Source organism: Salvelinus fontinalis, chromosome 23 (genome assembly GCF_029448725.1).
Source record: "Salvelinus fontinalis isolate EN_2023a chromosome 23, ASM2944872v1, whole genome shotgun sequence".
Lineage (NCBI taxonomy): Eukaryota > Metazoa > Chordata > Actinopteri > Salmoniformes > Salmonidae > Salvelinus > Salvelinus fontinalis.
In genome coordinates this window covers 1,453,794-1,473,798 of record NC_074687.1, presented here as the reverse complement: position 1 = coordinate 1,473,798, position 20,005 = coordinate 1,453,794, and the positions used below count along the sequence as shown (strand labels likewise).

Sequence of the window (20,005 nt, the reverse complement as noted above, 5' to 3'; positions counted from 1 at the left end):
TGACGCCATCTGTCATGGTGGAGGCAATGTGATGGTCTGGGGCTGCTTGGTGGTTGACGCCATCTGTCATGGTGGAGGCAATGTGATGGTCTGGGGCTGCTTGGTGGTTGACGCCATCTGTCAAGCATGGTGGAGGCAATGTGATGGTCTGGGGCTGCTTGGTGGTTGACGCCATCTGTCATGGTGGAGGCAATGTGATGGTCTGGGGCTGCTTGGTGGTTGACGCCATCTGTCAAGCATGGTGGAGGCAATGTGATGGTCTGGGGCTGCTGTGGTGGTTGACGCCATCTGTCAACATGGTGGAGGCAATGTGATGGTCTGGGGCTGCTTGGTGGTTGACGCCATCTGTCAAGCAAGGTGGAGGCAATGTGATGGTCTGGGGCTGCTTGGTGGTTGACGCCATCTGTCATGGTGGAGGCAATGTGATGGTCTGGGGCTGCTTGGTGGTTGACGCCATCTGTCATCATGGTGGAGGCAATGTGATGGTCTGGGGCTGCTTGGTGGTTGACGCCATCTGTCATGGTGGAGGCAATGTGATGGTCTGGGGCTGCTTGGTGGTTGACGCCATCTGTCATGGTGGAGGCAATGTGATGGTCTGGGGCTGCTTGGTGGTTGACGCCATCTGTCAAGCATGGTGGAGGCAATGTGATGGTCTGGGGCTGCTGTGGTGGTTGACGCCATCTGTCAACATGGTGGAGGCAATGTGATGGTCTGGGGCTGCTTGGTGGTTGACGCCATCTGTCAAGCAAGGTGGAGGCAATGTGATGGTCTGGGGCTGCTTGGTGGTTGACGCCATCTGTCATGGTGGAGGCAATGTGATGGTCTGGGGCTGCTTGGTGGTTGACGCCATCTGTCATCATGGTGGAGGCAATGTGATGGTCTGGGGCTGCTTGGTGGTTGACGCCATCTGTCAAGCAAGGTGGAGGCAATGTGATGGTCTGGGGCTGCTTGGTGGTTGACGCCATCTGTCATGGTGGAGGCAATGTGATGGTCTGGGGCTGCTTGGTGGTTGACGCCATCTGTCAAGCATGGTGGAGGCAATGTGATGGTCTGGGGCTGCTGTGGTGGTTGACGCCATCTGTCAACATGGTGGAGGCAATGTGATGGTCTGGGGCTGCTTGGTGGTTGACGCCATCTGTCAAGCAAGGTGGAGGCAATGTGATGGTCTGGGGCTGCTTGGTGGTTGACGCCATCTGTCATGGTGGAGGCAATGTGATGGTCTGGGGCTGCTTGGTGGTTGACGCCATCTGTCATCATGGTGGAGGCAATGTGATGGTCTGGGGCTGCTTGGTGGTTGACGCCATCTGTCATCATGGTGGAGGCAATGTGATGGTCTGGGGCTGCTTGGTGGTTGACGCCATCTGTCAAGCAAGGTGGAGGCAATGTGATGGTCTGGGGGTGCTTTGGTGGTGGTAAAGTGGGAGATTTGTACAGGGTAACAGGGATCTTGAAGAAGGAAGGCTATCACTCCATTTTGCAACGCCATGCCATACCCTGCGGACGGCTCTTAATTGGAGCCAATTTCCTCTTACAACAAGACAATGACCTGCGTCTATGAGGCTGTTGTGTAAATGAATTGAAAGAAAGTAGGGCTGTGACCCAAAGCACAGCTCCAAACTATGTAAGAACTATTTAGGGAAGAAGCAGTCAGCTGGTATTCTGTCTATAATGGAGTGGCCAGCACAGTCACCGGATCACAACCCTATTGAGCTGCTGTGGGAGCAGCGTGACCGTACGGTACGTCAGAAGTGCCCATCAAGCCAATCCGACTTGTGGGAGGTGCTTCAGGAAGCATGGGGTGAAATCTGTTAAGATTATCTCAACAAATTGACAACCAAAGGTCTGCAAGGCTGTAATTGCTGTAAATGGAGGATTCTTTGACGAAAGCCACGTTTGAAGGACACCATTATTTCAATTAAAAATCATTATTTATAACCTTGTCAACGTTTTAACTATATTTCCTATTCATTTTGCAACTCATTTCATGTTTGTTTTCAAGGAAAACAAGGACTTTTCTAAGTGACGCAAAACTTTTGACCTGTGTCTATGAGGCTGTTGTGTAAATGGATTGAAAGAAAGTAGGGCTGTCCCTGACTAAAACAAATCTTGGTCGACCGAAAGTTGTCTGTTCAAAATATTTAAACAAGTATTTCTCCGTATGTACACACACCCTATGCGTTTTAAATCAAATCAACTATATGCATTGAGCTTGTCTGATGCATTATTTAAGGTTTGATGAAATGGGACAAATGCCTCAAGAGGATGCCAGAGATCTAGATAACCAGAAGAGAAAATCCTTAACCCAACTATTCTCCTCTCACTTTCTCAGATTGTAATTTAAATTATATTTATTTGGATTTCATGTAATGGACATACACAAAATAGTCCAAATTGGTGAAGGGAAATGAACAAAATAACTTGTTAAATTATAATTTTTTTAAATAAAAATGTGCATATGTATTCACCCCCTTTGCTATGAAGCCCCAAAATAAGTTCTGGTGCAACCAATTACCTTCAGAAGTCACATAATTAGTTAGATTGCACACAGGTGGACATTATATAAGTGTCACATGATCTCAGTATATATACACCTGTTCTGAAAGGCCCCAGAGTCTGCAACACCACTAAGGGTCAACACCAAGCAAGCGGCACCATGAAGACCAAGGAGCTCTCCAAACACGTCAGGGATAAAGTTGAGGAGAAGTACAGATCAGGGTTGGGTTATAAAAAAATATCAGAAACTTTGAACATCCCACGGAGCACCATTAAATCCATTATTAAAAAATGGAAAGAATATGGCACCACAACAAACCTGCCAAGAGAGGGCCGTTCACCAAAACTCACGGACCAGGCAAGGAGGGCATTAATCAGAGAGGCAACAAAGAGACCAAAGGTAACCCTGAAGGAGCTGCACAGCTCCACAGCGGAGATTGGAGTATCTGTCCATAGGACCACTTTAAACCGTACACTCCACAGAGCTGGGCTACGGAAGAGTGGCCAGAAAAAAGCCATTGCTTAAAGAAAAAAAATAACACGTCTGGTGTTCGCCAAAAGGCAGGTGGGAGACTCCCCAAACATATGGAAGAAGGTACTCTGGTCAGATAAGACTAAAATTGAGCTTTTTGGCCATCAAGGAAAATGCTATGTCTGGCACAAAGCCAACACCTCTCATCACCCCGAGAACCCTATCCCCAAAGTGAAGCATGGTGGTGGCAGCATCATGCTGTGGGGATGTTTTTCCTCAGCAGGGACTGGGAAACTGGTCAGAATATGTATTTCAAGGCCTACCTTCAAACTCAGTGCCTCTTTGCTTGACATCATGGGAAAATCAAAAGAAATCAGCCAAATCCTCAGAAAAGAATTGTAGACCTCCACAAGTCTGGTTCATCCTTGGGAGCAATTTCCAAACGCCTGAAGGAACCACGCTCATCTGTACAAACAATAATACGCAAGTATAAACACCATGGGACCACGCATCCGTCATACCGCTCAGGAAGGAGACGCGTTCTGTCTCCTAGAGATGAACGTACTTTGGTGCGAAAAGTGCAAATCAATCCCAGAACAACAGCAAAGGACCTTGTGAAGATGCTGGAGGAAACAGGTACAAAAGTATCTATATCCACAGTAAAACGAGTCCTATATCGACATAACCTGAAAGGCCGCTCAGCAAGGAAGAAGCCACTGCTCCAAAACCGCCATAAAAAAGCCAGTCTACGGTTTGCAACTGCACATGCGGACAAAGATCGTACTTTTTGGAGAAATGTCCTCTGGTCTGATGAAACAAAAATAGAACTGTTTGGTCATAATGACCATCGTTATGTTTGGAGGAAAAAGGGGGAGACTTGCAAGCCGAAGAACACCATCCCAACCGTGAAGCATGGGGGTGGCAGCATCATGTTGTGGGGGTGCTTTGCTGCAGGAGGGACTGGTGTACTTCACAAAATACATGGCATCATGAGGCAGGAAAATTATGTGGATATATTGAAGCAACACCTCAAGACATCAGTCAGGAAGTTAAAGCTTGGTCGCAAATGGGTCATCCAAATGGACAATGACCCCAAGCATACTTCCAAAGTTGTGGCAAAGTGGCTTAAGGACAACAAAGTCAAGCTATTGGAGTGGCCATCACAAAGCCCTGACCTCAATCCTATAAAAAATGTGTGGGCAGAACTGGAAAAGTGTGTGCGATTAAGGAGGCCTACAAAGCTGACTCAGTTACACCAGCTCTGTCTGGAGGAATGGGCCAAAATTCACCCAAATTATTGTGGGAGCTTGTGGAAGACTACCCAAAATGTTTGACCCAAGTTAAACAATTTAAAGGCAATGCTACCAAATACTAATTGAGTGTATGTAAACATCTGATCCACTGGGAATGTGATGAAAGAAATAAAAGCTGAAAAAAATAATTCTCTCTACTATTATTCTGACATTTCACATTATTAAAATAAGAGTGGTGATCCTAACTGATCTAAGAGAGGGAATTTTTACTAGAATTAAATGTCAGGAATTGTAAAAAACTGAGTTTAAATGTAGTTGGCTACAATGTATGTAAACTTCTGACTTCAACTGTATATATATATATATATATATATATATATATATATATATATATATATATATATATATATATATATATATATTTGTTACTGCTCGACTAAAACAATCTGGGTCGACCAACAGTATAACGACCAAACCACCAACCAGTCCACTAAATGGAGTCCGTCCTAAAAGAAAGCCTTGACTCCAGAAATGGTAGGTTTCTCCAGAAGACCAGAACTCAACCCATTCTCCAACGAGAATAAAGTGTTGAGGTCTGGTCCCACAAGACTAGAATACAGTGTTGAGGTCTGGTCCCTCAAGACTAGAATACAGTGTTGAGGTCTGGTCCCACAAGACTAGAATACAGTGTTGAGGTCTGGTCCCTCAAGACTAGAATACAGTGTTGAGGTCTGGTCCAGCAAGACTAGAATACAGTGTTGAGGTCTGGTCCCTCAAGACTAGAATACAGTGTTGAGGTCTGGTCCCAGAAGACTAGAATACAGTGTTGAGGTCTGGTCCCGCAAGACTAGAATACAGTGTTGAGGTCCCACAAGACTAGAATACAGTGTTGAGGTCTGGTCCAGCAAGACTAGAATACAGTGTTGAGGTCTGGTCCAACAAGACTAGAATACAGTGTTGAGGTCTGGTCCCGCAAGACTAGAATACAGTGTTGAGGTCTGGTCCCGCAAGACTAGAATACAGTGTTGAGGTCTGGTCCCGCAAGACTAGAACACAGTGTTGAGGTCCCTCAAGACTAGAATACAGTGTTAAGGTCTGGTCCCGCAAGACTAGAATACAGTGTTGAGGTCTGGTCCCTCAAGACTAGAATACAGTGTTGAGGTCCCTCAAGACTAGAATACAGTGTTGAGGTCCAGCAAGACTAGAATACAGTGTTGAGGTCTGGTCCCTCAAGACTAGAATACAGTGTTGAGGTCCCGCAAGACTAGAATACAGTGTTGAGGTCTGGTCCAGCAAGACTAGAATACAGTGTTGAGGTCCCTCAAGACTAGAATACAGTGTTGAGGTCTGGTCCCTCAAGACTAGAATACAGTGTTGAGGTCTGGTCCCGCAAGACTAGAATACAGTGTTGAGGTCTGGTCCCGCAAGACTAGAATACAGTGTTGAGGTCCCTCAAGACTAGAATACAGTGTTGAGGTCTGGTCCCTCAAGACTAGAATACAGTGTTGAGGTCTGGTCCCGCAAGACTAGAATACAGTGTTGAGGTCTGGTCCCGCAAGACTAGAATACAGTGTTGAGGTCCCTCAAGACTAGAATACAGTGTTGAGGTCTGGTCCCGCAAGACTAGAATACAGTGTTGAGGTCTGGTCCCGCAAGACTAGAATACAGTGTTGAGGTCCCTCAAGACTAGAATACAGTGTTGAGGTCTGGTCCCGCAAGACTAGAATACAGTGTTGAGGTCTGGTCCCGCAAGACTAGAATACAGTGTTGAGGTCTGGTCCAACAAGACTAGAATACAGTGTTGAGGTCTGGTTCCGCAAGACTAGAATACAGTGTTGAGGTCTGGTCCCGCAAGACTAGAATACAGTGTTGAGGTCTGGTCCAGCAAGACTAGAATACAGTGTTGAGGTCCAGCAAGACTAGAATACAGTGTTGAGGTCCCTCAAGACTAGAATACAGTGTTGAGGTCCCGCAAGACTAGAATACAGTGTTGAGGTCCCTCAAGACTAGAATACAGTGTTGAGGTCTGGTCCCGCAAGACTAGAATACAGTGTTGAGGTCCCTCAAGACTAGAATACAGTGTTGAGGTCTGGTCCCGCAAGACTAGAATACAGTGTTGAGGTCTGGTCCCGCAAGACTAGAATACAGTGTTGAGGTCTGGTCCAGCAAGACTAGAATACAGTGTTGAGGTCCAGCAAGACTAGAATACAGTGTTGAGGTCTGGTCCAGCAAGACTAGAATACAGTGTTGAGGTCTGGTCCCTCAAGACTAGAATACAGTGTTGAGGTCCCTCAAGACTAGAATACAGTGTTGAGGTCCCTCAAGACTAGAATACAGTGTTGAGGTCTGGTCCCTCAAGACTAGAATACAGTGTTGAGGTCCCTCAAGACTAGAATACAGTGTTGAGGTCTGGTCCCGCAAGACTAGAATACAGTGTTGAGGTCTGGTCCAGCAAGACTAGAATACAGTGTTGAGGTCTGGTCCCTCAAGACTAGAATACATTGTTGAGGTCTGGTCCCGCAAGACTAGAATACAGTGTTGAGGTCCCGCAAGACTAGAATACAGTGTTGAGGTCCCTCAAGACTAGAATACAGTGTTGAGGTCCCGCAAGACTAGAATACAGTGTTGAGGTCCCTCAAGACTAGAATACAGTGTTGAGGTCTGGTCCCGCAAGACTAGAATACAGTGTTGAGGTCCCTCAAGACTAGAATACAGTGTTGAGGTCTGGTCCCGCAAGACTAGAATACAGTGTTGAGGTCTGGTCCCGCAAGACTAGAATACAGTGTTGAGGTCTGGTCCAGCAAGACTAGAATACAGTGTTGAGGTCCAGCAAGACTAGAATACAGTGTTGAGGTCTGGTCCAGCAAGACTAGAATACAGTGTTGAAGTCTGGTCCCTCAAGACTAGAATACAGTGTTGAGGTCCCTCAAGACTAGAATACAGTGTTGAGGTCCCTCAAGACTAGAATACAGTGTTGAGGTCTGGTCCCTCAAGACTAGAATACAGTGTTGAGGTCCCTCAAGACTAGAATACAGTGTTGAGGTCTGGTCCCGCAAGACTAGAATACAGTGTTGAGGTCTGGTCCAGCAAGACTAGAATACAGTGTTGAGGTCTGGTCCCTCAAGACTAGAATACATTGTTGAGGTCTGGTCCCGCAAGACTAGAATACAGTGTTGAGGTCCCGCAAGACTAGAATACAGTGTTGAGGTCCCGCAAGACTAGAATACAGTGTTGAGGTCTGGTCCCGCAAGACTAGAATACAGTGTTGAGGTCTGGTCCCGCAAGACTAGAATACAGTGTTGAGGTCTGGTCCCTCAAGACTAGAATACAGTGTTGAGGTCTGGTCCCGCAAGACTAGAATACAGTGTTGAGGTCCCGCAAGACTAGAATACAGTGTTGAGGTCCCTCAAGACTAGAATACAGTGTTGAGGTCTAGTCCCGCAAGACTAGTTGAAATGGAACTTGTGAATGTGTTGGTGCTCTGTGAGGGCCTGGGGAGGTGGGGACTCAGCCTGTCTGTGAGGGCCTGGGGAGGTGGGGACTCACCCTGTCTGTGAGGGCCTGGGAAGGTGGGGACTCACCCTGTCTGTGAGGGCCTGGGGAGGTGGGGACTCACCCTGTCTGTGAGGGCCTGGGGAGGTGGGGACTCACCCTGTCTGTGAGGGCCTGGGGAGGTGGGGACTCACCCTGTCTGTGAGGGCCTGGGAAGGTGGGGACTCACCCTGTCTGTGAGGGCCTGGGAAGGTGGGGACTCACCCTGTCTGTGAGGGCCTGGGAAGGTAGGGACTCACCCTGTCTGTGAGGGCCTGGGGAGGTGGGGACTCACCCTGTCTGTGAGGGCTTGGGGAGGTGGGGACTCACCCTGTCTGTGAGGGCCTGGGGAGGTGGGGACTCACCCTGTCTGTGAGGGCCTCGGGAGGTGGGGACTCACCCTGTCTGTGAGGGCCTGGGGAGGTGGGGACTCACCCTGTCTGTGAGGGCCTGGGGAGGTGGGGACTCACCCTGTCTGTGAGGGCCTGGGGAGGTGGGGACTCACCCTGTCTGTGAGGGCCTGGGGAGGTGGGGACTCACCCTGTCTGTGAGGGCCTGGGGAGGTGGGGACTCACCCTGTCTGTGAGGGCTTGGGGAGGTGGGGACTCACCCTGTCTGTGAGGGCTTGGGCACGTGACTCCAGCTCCTCTCTCTCAGCGTGACTCTCAGCCAGCTCATTCTGCAGGCGAGACACGTCCGCCCTCAGCTCCGCCCTCTCCTCCTTCCAGCCATCCAACAGTGCCGACTCCATCTTGGTCCTGGGCACTCAACACGCCCAAGAGACTCAGGAAGCTGGGGAGGAATTACAAGTCAAACTCCCCCTCACATCACTTAGGATGTATCATGGTCCACACACACCAACACAGTCATGAAGAAGGCAAGTCTGGGACCTACAGGACCCTGAACAGATTCTACCCCCCCAAGCCTTTAGTCTGCTAAATAGTAAGTTCAATAGTTATCCAAATAGCTATCCGGGACTGTCTGCATTAACCCTTTCTGCACCAACTCTTTAGACTCCTCACATACGCTGCTGGTATTGTTTATTATCTATCCTGTTGCCTCGTCACTTTATTCCTAGTTCTGGTACTGGTACCCTGTTTAAACAGCCATGTTATCGTTACTCATTGACTCGGTACTGGTACTGGTACCCTGTTTATACAGCCATGTTATCATTACTCATTGACTCGGTACCGGTACCCTGTTTAAACAGCCATGTTATCGTTACTCATTGACTCGGTACTGGTACCCTGTTTATACAGCCATGTTATCGTTACTCATTGACTCGGTACTGGTACCCTGTTTATACAGCCATGTTATCGTTACTCATTGACTCGGTACTGGTACTGGTACCCTGTTTATACAGCCATGTTATCGTTACTCATTGACTCGGGACTGGTACCCTGTGTATACAGCCATGTTATCGTTACTCATTGACTCGGTACTGGTACCCTGTTTATACAGCCATGTTATCGTTACTCATTGACTCGGTACTGGTACCGTCTAGGAACAGTGGGTTAACTGCCTTGTTCAGGGGAACAGCGGGTTAACTGGTCTAGGAACAGTGGGTTAACTGGTCTAGGAACAGCGGGTTAACTGGTCTAGGAACAGCGGGTTAACTGGTCTAGGAACAGCGGGTTAACTAGTCTAGGAACAGCGGGTTAACTGGTCTAGGAACAGCGGGTTAACTGGTCTAGGAACAGCGGGTTAACTGGACTAGGAACAGCGGGTTAACTGGTCTAGGAACAGCGGGTTAACTGGTCTAGGAACAGCGGGTTAACTGGTCTAGGAACAGCGGGTTAACTGGTCTAGGAACAGCGGGTTAACTGGTCTAGGAACAGCGGGATAACTGGTCTAGGAACAGCGGGTTAACTGGTCTAGGAACAGCGGGTTAACTGGTCTAGGAACAGCGGGTTAACTGGTCTAGGAACAGGGGGTTAACTGGTCTAGGAACAGTGGGTTAACTGGTCTAGGAACAGGGGGTTAACTGGTCTAGGAACAGGGGGTTAACTGGTCTAGGAACAGCGGGTTAACTGGTCTAGGAACAGGGGGTTAACTGGTCTAGGAACAGCGGGTTAACTGGTCTAGGAACAGCGGGTTAACTGGTCTAGGAACAGCGGGTTAACTGGTCTAGGAACAGCGGGTTAACTGGTCTAGGAACAGGGGGTTAACTGGTCTAGGACCAGGGGGTTAACTGGTCTAGGAACAGTGGGTTAACTGGTCTAGGAACAGCGGGTTAACTGGTCTAGGAACATCGGGTTAACTGGTCTAGGAACAGCGGGTTAACTGGTCTAGGAACAGCGGGTTAACTGCCTTGTTCAGGGGCTGACCGACAGATTATTACCTTGTCAGCTCGGGGGATTCGATCTTGCAACCTTACACCTTTCGGTAAATAGTCCAACGCTCTAACCACTATGCTACCTGCCTCCTCTACACTCTAACCACTAGGCTACCTGCCTCCTCTACACTCTAACCACTAGGCTACCTGCCGCCCCTACACTCTAACCACTAGGCTACCTGACGCCTCTACTCTCTAACCACTAGGCTACCTGCCTCCTCTACACTCTAACCACTAGGCTACCTGCCTCCTCTACACTCTAACCACTAGGCTACCTGCCTCCTCTACACTCTAACCACTAGGCTACCTGCCTCCTCTACACTCTAACCACTAGGCTACCTGCCTCCCCTACACTCTAACCACTAGGCTACCTGCCGCCCCTACACTCTAACCACTAGGCTACCTGTCTCCCCTACACTCTAACCACTAGGCTACCTGCCGTCCCTACACTCTAACCACCAGGCTACCTGCCGTCCCTACGCTCTAACCACTAGGCTACCCTGCCTCCCCTACACTCTAACCACTAGGCTACCTGCCGCCCCTACGCTCTAACCACTAGACTACCTGCCGTCCCTACACTCTAACCACTAGGCTACCTGCCGCCCCTACACTCTAACCACTAGACTACCTGCCCCCCCTCCACTCTAACCACTAGGCTACCTGCCCCCCCTCCACTCTAACCACTAGGCTACCTGCCCCCCCTCCACTCTAACCACTAGACTACCTGCTGCCCCTCCACTCTAACCACTAGGCTACCTGCTGCCCCTCTACTCTAACCACTAGGCTACCTGCTGCCCCTCTACTCTATCCACTAGACTACCTGCTGCCCCTCCACTCTAACCACTAGGCTACCTGCAGCCCCTCCACTCTAACCACTAGGCTACCTGCTGCCCCTCCACTCTAACCAATAGACTACCTGCTGCCCCTCCACTCTAACCACTAGGCTACCTGCTGCCCCTCCACTCTAACCACTAGACTACCTGCTGCCCCTCCACTCTAACCACTAGGCTACCTGCCGCCCCTCCACTCTAACCACTAGGCTACCTGCCGCCCCTCCACTCTAACCACTAGGCTACCTGCCACCTCTACACTCTAACCACTAGGCTACCTGCCACCTCTACACTCTAACCACTAGACTACCTGCCGCCCCTACACTCTAACCACTAGGCTACCTGCCGCCCCTACACTCTAACCACTAGGCTACCTGCCGCCCCTACACTCTAACCACTAGGCTACCTGCCACCTATACACTCTAACCACTAGGCTACCTGCCGTCCCTACGCTCTAACAACTAGGCTACCTGCCTCCCCTACGCTCTAACCACTAGGCTACCTGCCGTCCCTACGCTCTAACCACTAGGCTACCTGCCGCCCCCACACTCTAACCACTAGGCTACCTGCCGCCCCTACACTCTAACCACTAGGCTACCTGCCTTCCCTACACTCTAACCACTAGGCTACCTGTCTCCCCTACACTCTAACCACTAGGCTACCTGCCGTCCCTACACTCTAACCACCAGACTACCTGCCGCCCCTACACTCTAACCACTAGGCTACCCTGCCTCCCCTACACTCTAACCACTAGGCTACCTGCCGCCCTTACGTTCTAACCACTAGACTACCTGCAGTCCCTACGCTCTTACCACTAGGCTACCTGCCGTCCCCACGCTCTAACCACTAGGCTACCTGCCGTCCCTACGCTCTAACCACTAGGCTACCTGCCTTCCCTACGCTCTAACCACTAGGCTACCTGCCGTCCCTACGCTCTAACCACTAGGCTACCTGCCGCCCCTACACTCTAACCACTAGGCTACCTGTCTCCCCTACACTCTAAAAACTAGGCTACCTGCCGTCCCTACACTCTAACCACCAGACTACCTGCCGCCCCTACACTCTAACCACCAGACTACCCTGCCACCCCTACACTCTAACCACTAGACTACCTGCTGCCCCTCCACTCTAACCACTAGGCTACCTGCTGCCCCTTCACTCTAACCACTAGGCTACCTGCTGCCCCTCCACTCTAACCACTAGACTACCTGCTGGCCCTCCACTCTAACCACTAGGCTACCTGCTGCCCCTCTACTCGAACCACTAGGCTACCTGCTGCCCCTCTACTCTAACCACTAGGCTACCTGCTGCCCCTCTACTCTAACCACTAGACTACCTGCTGCCCCTTCACTCTAACCACTAGGCTACCTGCTGCCCCTCCACTCTAACCACTAGACTACCTGCTGGCCCTCCACTCGAACCACTAGGCTACCTGCTGCCCCTCTACTCGAACCACTAGGCTACCTGCTGCCCCTCTACTCTAACCACTAGGCTACCTGCTGCCCCTCTACTCTAACCACTAGACTACCTGCAGCCCCTCCACTCTAACCACTAGGCTACCTGCTGCCACTCCGCTCTAACCACTAGACTACCTGCCGTCCCTACGCTCTAACCACTAGGCTACCTGCCGCCCCTCCACTCTAACCACTAGACTACCTGCCGCCCCTACACTCTAACCACTAGACTACCTGCCCCCCCTCCACTCTAACCACTAGGCTACCTGCCCCCCCTCCACTCTAACCACTAGGCTACCTGCCACCTCTACACTCTAACCACTAGACTACCTGCTGCCCCTCCACTCTAACCACTAGGCTACCTGCTGCCCCTCCACTCTAACCACTAGGCTACCTGCCGCCCCTACACTCTAACCACTAGGCTACCTGCCCCCCTCCACTCTAACCACTAGACTACCTGCCGCCCCTCCACTCTAACCTTTAGGCGACAAGCCGCCCCTACACTCTAACCACTAGGCTACCTGCCCCCCCTACACTCTAACCACTAGGCTACCTGCCGCCGCTATACTCTAACCACTAGGCTACCTGCCTCCTCTACACTCTAACCACTAGACTACCTGCCGTCCCTACACTCTAACCACTAGGCTACCTGCCTCCTCTACACTCTAACCACTAGACTACCTGCCGTCCCTACACTCTAACCACTAGGCTACCTGCCTCCTCTACACTCTAACCACTAGGATACCTGCCACCCCTAAACTCTAAAAACTAGGCTACCTGCCGTCCCTACACTGTAAACCACTAGGCTACCTGCCGCCGCTACACTCTAACCACTAGGCTACCTGCCTCCTCTACACTCTAACCACTAGGATACCTGCCACCCCTAAACTCTAACCACTAGGCTACCTGCCGTCCCTACACTGTAAACCACTAGGCTACCTGCCGTCCCTACACTCTAACCACTAGACTACCTGCCGTCCCTACACTCTAACCACTAGGCTACCTGCCTCCTCTACACTCTAACCACTAGGATACCTGCCACCCCTAAACTCTAACCACTAGGCTACCTGCCGTCCCTACACTGTAAACCACTAGGCTACCTGCCGTCCCTACACTCTAACCACTAGGCTACCTGCCGCCCCTACACTCTAACCACTAGGCTACCTGCCGCCCCTACACTCTAACCACTAGGCTACCTGCCGCCCCTACACTCTAACCACTAGGCTACCTGCCTTCCCTACACTCTAACCACTAGGCTACCTGTCTCCCCTACACTCTAACCACTAGGCTACCTGCCGTCCCTACACTCTAACCACTAGACTACCTGCTGCCCCTCCACTCTAACCACTAGGCTACCTGCTGCCCCTCCACTCTAACCACTAGGCTACCTGCTGCCCCTCCACTCTAACCACTAGGCTACCTGCCCCCCCTCCACTCTAACCACTAGGCTACCTGCCGCCCCTCCACTCTAACCACTAGGCGACAAGCCGCCCCTACACTCTAACCACTAGGCTACCTGTCCCCCCTACACTCTAACCACTAGGCTACCTGCCGCCGCTACACTCTAACCACTAGGCTACCTGCCTCCTCTACACTCTAACCACTAGACTACCTGCCGTCCCTACACTCTAACCACTAGGCTACCTGCCTTCCCTACACTCTAACCACTAGGCTACCTGTCTCCCCTACACTCTAACCACTAGGCTACCTGCCGTCCCTACACTCTAACCACCAGACTACCTGCCGCCCCTACACTCTAACCACTAGGCTACCTGCCTCCTCTACACTCTAACCACTAGACTACCTGCCGTCCCTACACTCTAACCACTAGGCTACCTGCCTTCCCTACACTCTAACCACTAGGCTACCTGTCTCCCCTACACTCTAACCACTAGGCTACCTGCCGTCCCTACACTCTTACCACCAGACTACCTGCCGCCCCTACACTCTAACCACTAGGCTACCCTGCCTCCCCTACACTCTAACCACTAGGCTACCTGCCGCCCCTACGCTCTAACCACTAGGCTACCTGCCGCCCCTACACTCTAACCACTAGGCTACCTGCCCCCCCTCCACTCTAACCACTAGGCTACCTGCCGCCCCTCCACTCTAACCACTAGGCGACAAGCCGCCCCTACACTCTAACCACTAGGCTACCTGCCCCCCCTACACTCTAACCACTAGGCTACCTGCCGCCGCTACACTCTAACCACTAGGCTACCTGCCTCCTCTACACTCTAACCACTAGACTACCTGCCGTCCCTACACTCTAACCACTAGGCTACCTGCCTTCCCTACACTCTAACCACTAGGCTACCTGTCTCCCCTACACTCTAACCACTAGGCTACCTGCCGTCCCTACACTCTAACCACCAGACTACCTGCCGCCCCTACACTCTAACCACTAGGCTACCTGCCTCCTCCACACTCTAACCACTAGACTACCTGCCGCCCCTACACTCTAACCACCAGACTACCTGCCGCCCCTACACTCTAACCACTAGGCTACCTGCCGTCCCTACACTCTAACCACTAGACTACCTGCCGCCCCTACACTCTAACCACTAGGCTACCCTGCCTCCCCTACACTCTAACCACTAGGCTACCTGCCGCCCCTACGCTCTAACCACTAGACTACCTGCTGTCCCTACGCTCTAACCACTAGGCTACCTGCCGCCCCTACACTCTAACCACTAGGCTACCTGCCCCCCCTCCACTCTAACCACTAGGCTACCTGCCGCCCCTCCACTCTAACCACTAGGCGACAAGCCGCCCCTACACTCTAACCACTAGGCTACCTGCCCCCCCTACACTCTAACCACTAGGCTACCTGCCGCCGCTACACTCTAACCACTAGGCTACCTGCCCCCCCTCCACTCTAACCACTAGACTACCTGCCGTCCCTACACTCTAACCACTAGGCTACCTGCCTTCCCTACACTCTAACCACTAGGCTACCTGTCTCCCCTACACTCTAACCACTAGGCTACCTGCCGTCCCTACACTCTAACCACCAGGCTACCTGCCGCCCCTACACTCTAACCACTAGGCTACCTGCCTCCTCTACACTCTAACCACTAGACTACCTGCCGCCCCTACACTCTAACCACCAGACTACCTGCCGCCCCTACACTCTAACCACTAGGCTACCTGCCGTCCCTACACTCTAACCACCAGACTACCTGCCGCCCCTACACTCTAACCACTAGGCTACCCTGCCTCCCCTACACTCTAACCACTAGGCTACCTGCCGCCCCTACGCTCTAACCACTAGACTACCTGCTGTCCCTACACTCTAACCACTAGGCTACCTGCCCCCCCTCCACTCTAACCACTAGACTACCTGCCGCCCCTACACTCTAACCACTAGACTACCTGCCCCCCCTCCACTCTAACCACTAGGCTACCTGCCCCCCCTCCACTCTAACCACTAGGCTACCTGCCGCCCCTCCACTCTAACCACTAGACTACCTGCTGCCCCTCCACTCTAACCGCTAGGCTACCTGCTGCCCCTCCACTCTAACCGCTAGACTACCTGCTGCCCCTCTACTCTAACCGCTAGGCTACCTGCTGCCCCTCTACTCTAACCGCTAGGCTACCTGCTGCCCCTCCACTCTAACCACTAGGCTACCTGCTGTCCCTTCACTCTAACCACTAGACTACCTGCTGCCCCTCCACTCTAACCACTAGGCTACCTGCCGCCCCTCCACTCTAACCACTAGTCTACCTGCCGCCCCTCCACTCTAACCACTAGACTACCTGCCGCCCCTCCACTCTAACCACTAGGCTACCTGCCACCTCTACACTCTAACCACTAGACTACCTGCCTCCTCTACACTCTAACCACTAGACTACCTGCTGCCCCTCCACTCTAACCACTAGGCTACCTGCTGCCCCTCCACTCTAACCACTAGGCTACCTGCTGTCCCTTCACTCTAACCACTAGACTACCTGCTGCCCCTCCACTCTAACCACTAGGCTACCTGCTGCCCCTCCACTCTAACCACTAGTCTACCTGCCGCCCCTCCACTCTAACCACTAGACTACCTGCCGCCCCTCCACTCTAACCACTAGGCTACCTGCCACCTCTACACTCTAACCACTAGACTACCTGCCTCCTCTACACTCTAACCACTAGACTACCTGCTGCCCCTCCACTCTAACCACTAGACTACCTGCTGCCCCTCCACTCTAACCACTAGTCTACCTGCTGCCCCTCCACTCTAACCACTAGACTACCTGCCTCCTCTACACTCTAACCACTAGACTACCTGCTGCCCCTCCACTCTAACCACTAGACTACCTGCTGCCCCTCCACTCTAACCACTAGTCTACCTGCTGCCCCTCCACTCTATCCACTAGGCTACCTGCTGCCCCTCCACTCTAACCACTAGTCTACCTGCTGCCCCTCCACTCTAACCACTAGACTACCTGCCGCCCCTCCACTCTAACCACTAGGCTACCTGCCACCTCTACACTCTAACCACTAGACTACCTGCCTCCTCTACACTCTAAACACTAGACTACCTGCCGCCCCTCCACTCTAACCACTAGGCTACCTGCCTCCTCTACACTCTAACCACTAGGCTACCTGCCTCCTCTACACTCTAACCACTAGACTACCTGCCGCCCCTACACTCTAACCACCAGACTACCTGCCGCCCCTACACTCTAACCACTAGGCTACCTGCCGTCCCTACACTCTAACCACCAGACTACCTGCCGCCCCTACACTCTAACCACTAGGCTACCCTGCCTCCCCTACACTCTAACCACTAGGCTACCTGCCGCCCCTACGCTCTAACCACTAGACTACCTGCTGTCCCTACGCTCTAACCACTAGGCTACCTGCCCCCCCTCCACTCTAACCACTAGGCTACCTGCCGCCCCTCCACTCTAACCACTAGACTACCTGCTGCCCCTCCACTCTAACCACTAGGCTACCTGCTGCCCCTCCACTCTAACCGCTAGACTACCTGCTGCCCCTCTACGCTAACCGCTAGGCTACCTGCTGCCCCTCTACTCTAACCACTAGGCTACCTGCTGCCCCTCCACTCTAACCACTAGGCTACCTGCTGTCCCTTCACTCTAACCACTAGACTACCTGCTGCCCCTCCACTCTAACCACTAGACTACCTGCTGCCCCTCCACTCTAACCACTAGACTACCTGCTGCCCCTCCACTCTAACCACTAGACTACCTGCTGCCCCTCCACTCTAACCACTAGGCTACCTGCTGCCCCTCCACTCTAACCACTAGTCTACCTGCCGCCCCTCCACTCTAACCACTAGACTACCTGCCGCCCCTCCACTCTAACCACTAGGCTACCTGCCACCTCTACACTCTAACCACTAGACTACCTGCCTCCTCTACACTCTAACCACTAGACTACCTGCTGCCCCTCCACTCTAACCACTAGACTACCTGCTGCCCCTCCACTCTAACCACTAGTCTACCTGCTGCCCCTTCACTCTAACCACTAGGCTACCTGCCTCCTCTACACTCTAACCACTAGACTACCTGCTGCCCCTCCACTCTAACCACTAGACTACCTGCTGCCCCTCCACTCTAACCACTAGTCTACCTGCTGCCCCTCCACTCTATCTACTAGGCTACCTGCTGCCCCTCCACTCTAACCACTAGTCTACCTGCTGCCCCTCCACTCTAACCACTAGACTACCTGCCGCCCCTCCACTCTAACCACTAGGCTACCTGCCACCTCTACACTCTAACCACTAGACTACCTGCCCCCCCTCCACTCTAACCACTAGGCTACCTGCCGCCCCTCCACTCTAACCACTAGACTACCTGCTGCCCCTCCACTCTAACCACTAGGCTACCTGCTGCCCCTCCACTCTAACCACTAGGCTACCTGCCCCCCCTACACTCTAACCACTAGGCTACCTGCCTCCTCTACACTCTAACCACTAGGCTACCTGCCTTCCCTACACTCTAACCACTAGGCTACCTGTCTCCCCTACACTCTAACCACTAGGCTACCTGCCCCCCCTCCACTCTAACCACTAGGCTACCTGCCGCCCCTCCACTCTAACCACTAGGCGACAAGCCGCCCCTACACTCTAACCACTAGGCTACCTGCCCCCCCTACACTCTAACCACTAGGCTACCTGCCGCCGCTACACTCTAACCACTAGGCTACCTGCCTCCTCTACACTCTAACCACTAGACTACCTGCCGTCCCTACACTCTAACCACTAGGCTACCTGCCTTCCCTACACTCTAACCACTAGGCTACCTGTCTCCCCTACACTCTAACCACTAGGCTACCTGCCGTCCCTACACTCTAACCACCAGACTACCTGCCGCCCCTACACTCTAACCACTAGGCTACCTGCCTCCTCCACACTCTAACCACTAGACTACCTGCCGCCCCTACACTCTAACCACCAGACTACCTGCCGCCCCTACACTCTAACCACTAGGCTACCTGCCGTCCCTACACTCTAACCACTAGACTACCTGCCGCCCCTACACTCTAACCACTAGGCTACCCTGCCTCCCCTACACTCTAACCACTAGGCTACCTGCCGCCCCTACGCTCTAACCACTAGACTACCTGCTGTCCCTACGCTCTAACCACTAGGCTACCTGCCGCCCCTACACTCTAACCACTAGGCTACCTGCCCCCCCTCCACTCTAACCACTAGGCTACCTGCCGCCCCTCCACTCTAACCACTAGGCGACAAGCCGCCCCTACACTCTAACCACTAGGCTACCTGCCCCCCCTACACTCTAACCACTAGGCTACCTGCCGCCGCTACACTCTAACCACTAGGCTACCTGCCCCCCCTCCACTCTAACCACTAGACTACCTGCCGTCCCTACACTCTAACCACTAGGCTACCTGCCTTCCCTACACTCTAACCACTAGGCTACCTGTCTCCCCTACACTCTAACCACTAGGCTACCTGCCGTCCCTACACTCTAACCACCAGGCTACCTGCCGCCCCTACACTCTAACCACTAGGCTACCTGCCTCCTCTACACTCTAACCACTAGACTACCTGCCGCCCCTACACTCTAACCACCAGACTACCTGCCGCCCCTACACTCTAACCACTAGGCTACCTGCCGTCCCTACACTCTAACCACCAGACTACCTGCCGCCCCTACACTCTAACCACTAGGCTACCCTGCCTCCCCTACACTCTAACCACTAGGCTACCTGCCGCCCCTACGCTCTAACCACTAGACTACCTGCTGTCCCTACACTCTAACCACTAGGCTACCTGCCCCCCCTCCACTCTAACCACTAGACTACCTGCCGCCCCTACACTCTAACCACTAGACTACCTGCCCCCCCTCCACTCTAACCACTAGGCTACCTGCCCCCCCTCCACTCTAACCACTAGGCTACCTGCCGCCCCTCCACTCTAACCACTAGACTACCTGCTGCCCCTCCACTCTAACCGCTAGGCTACCTGCTGCCCCTCCACTCTAACCGCTAGACTACCTGCTGCCCCTCTACTCTAACCGCTAGGCTACCTGCTGCCCCTCTACTCTAACCGCTAGGCTACCTGCTGCCCCTCCACTCTAACCACTAGGCTACCTGCTGTCCCTTCACTCTAACCACTAGACTACCTGCTGCCCCTCCACTCTAACCACTAGGCTACCTG

The 20,005-nt window shown here is 52.6% G+C and overlaps 1 protein-coding gene across 1 annotated transcript in view; it reads right to left on the bottom strand.

Annotated features, from left to right (window-relative positions):
• Positions 1–20,005, bottom strand: part of LOC129821558 (rootletin-like) — a 98,976-nt gene that overhangs the window by 65,753 nt on the left and 13,218 nt on the right. The window contains exon 2 of the mRNA XM_055879220.1: positions 8,360–8,541. Within this exon, the coding sequence (XP_055735195.1) occupies positions 8,360–8,500 (141 nt within the window). The 5' untranslated portion in view covers positions 8,501–8,541. The remainder of the gene's footprint in view (positions 1–8,359; positions 8,542–20,005) is intronic.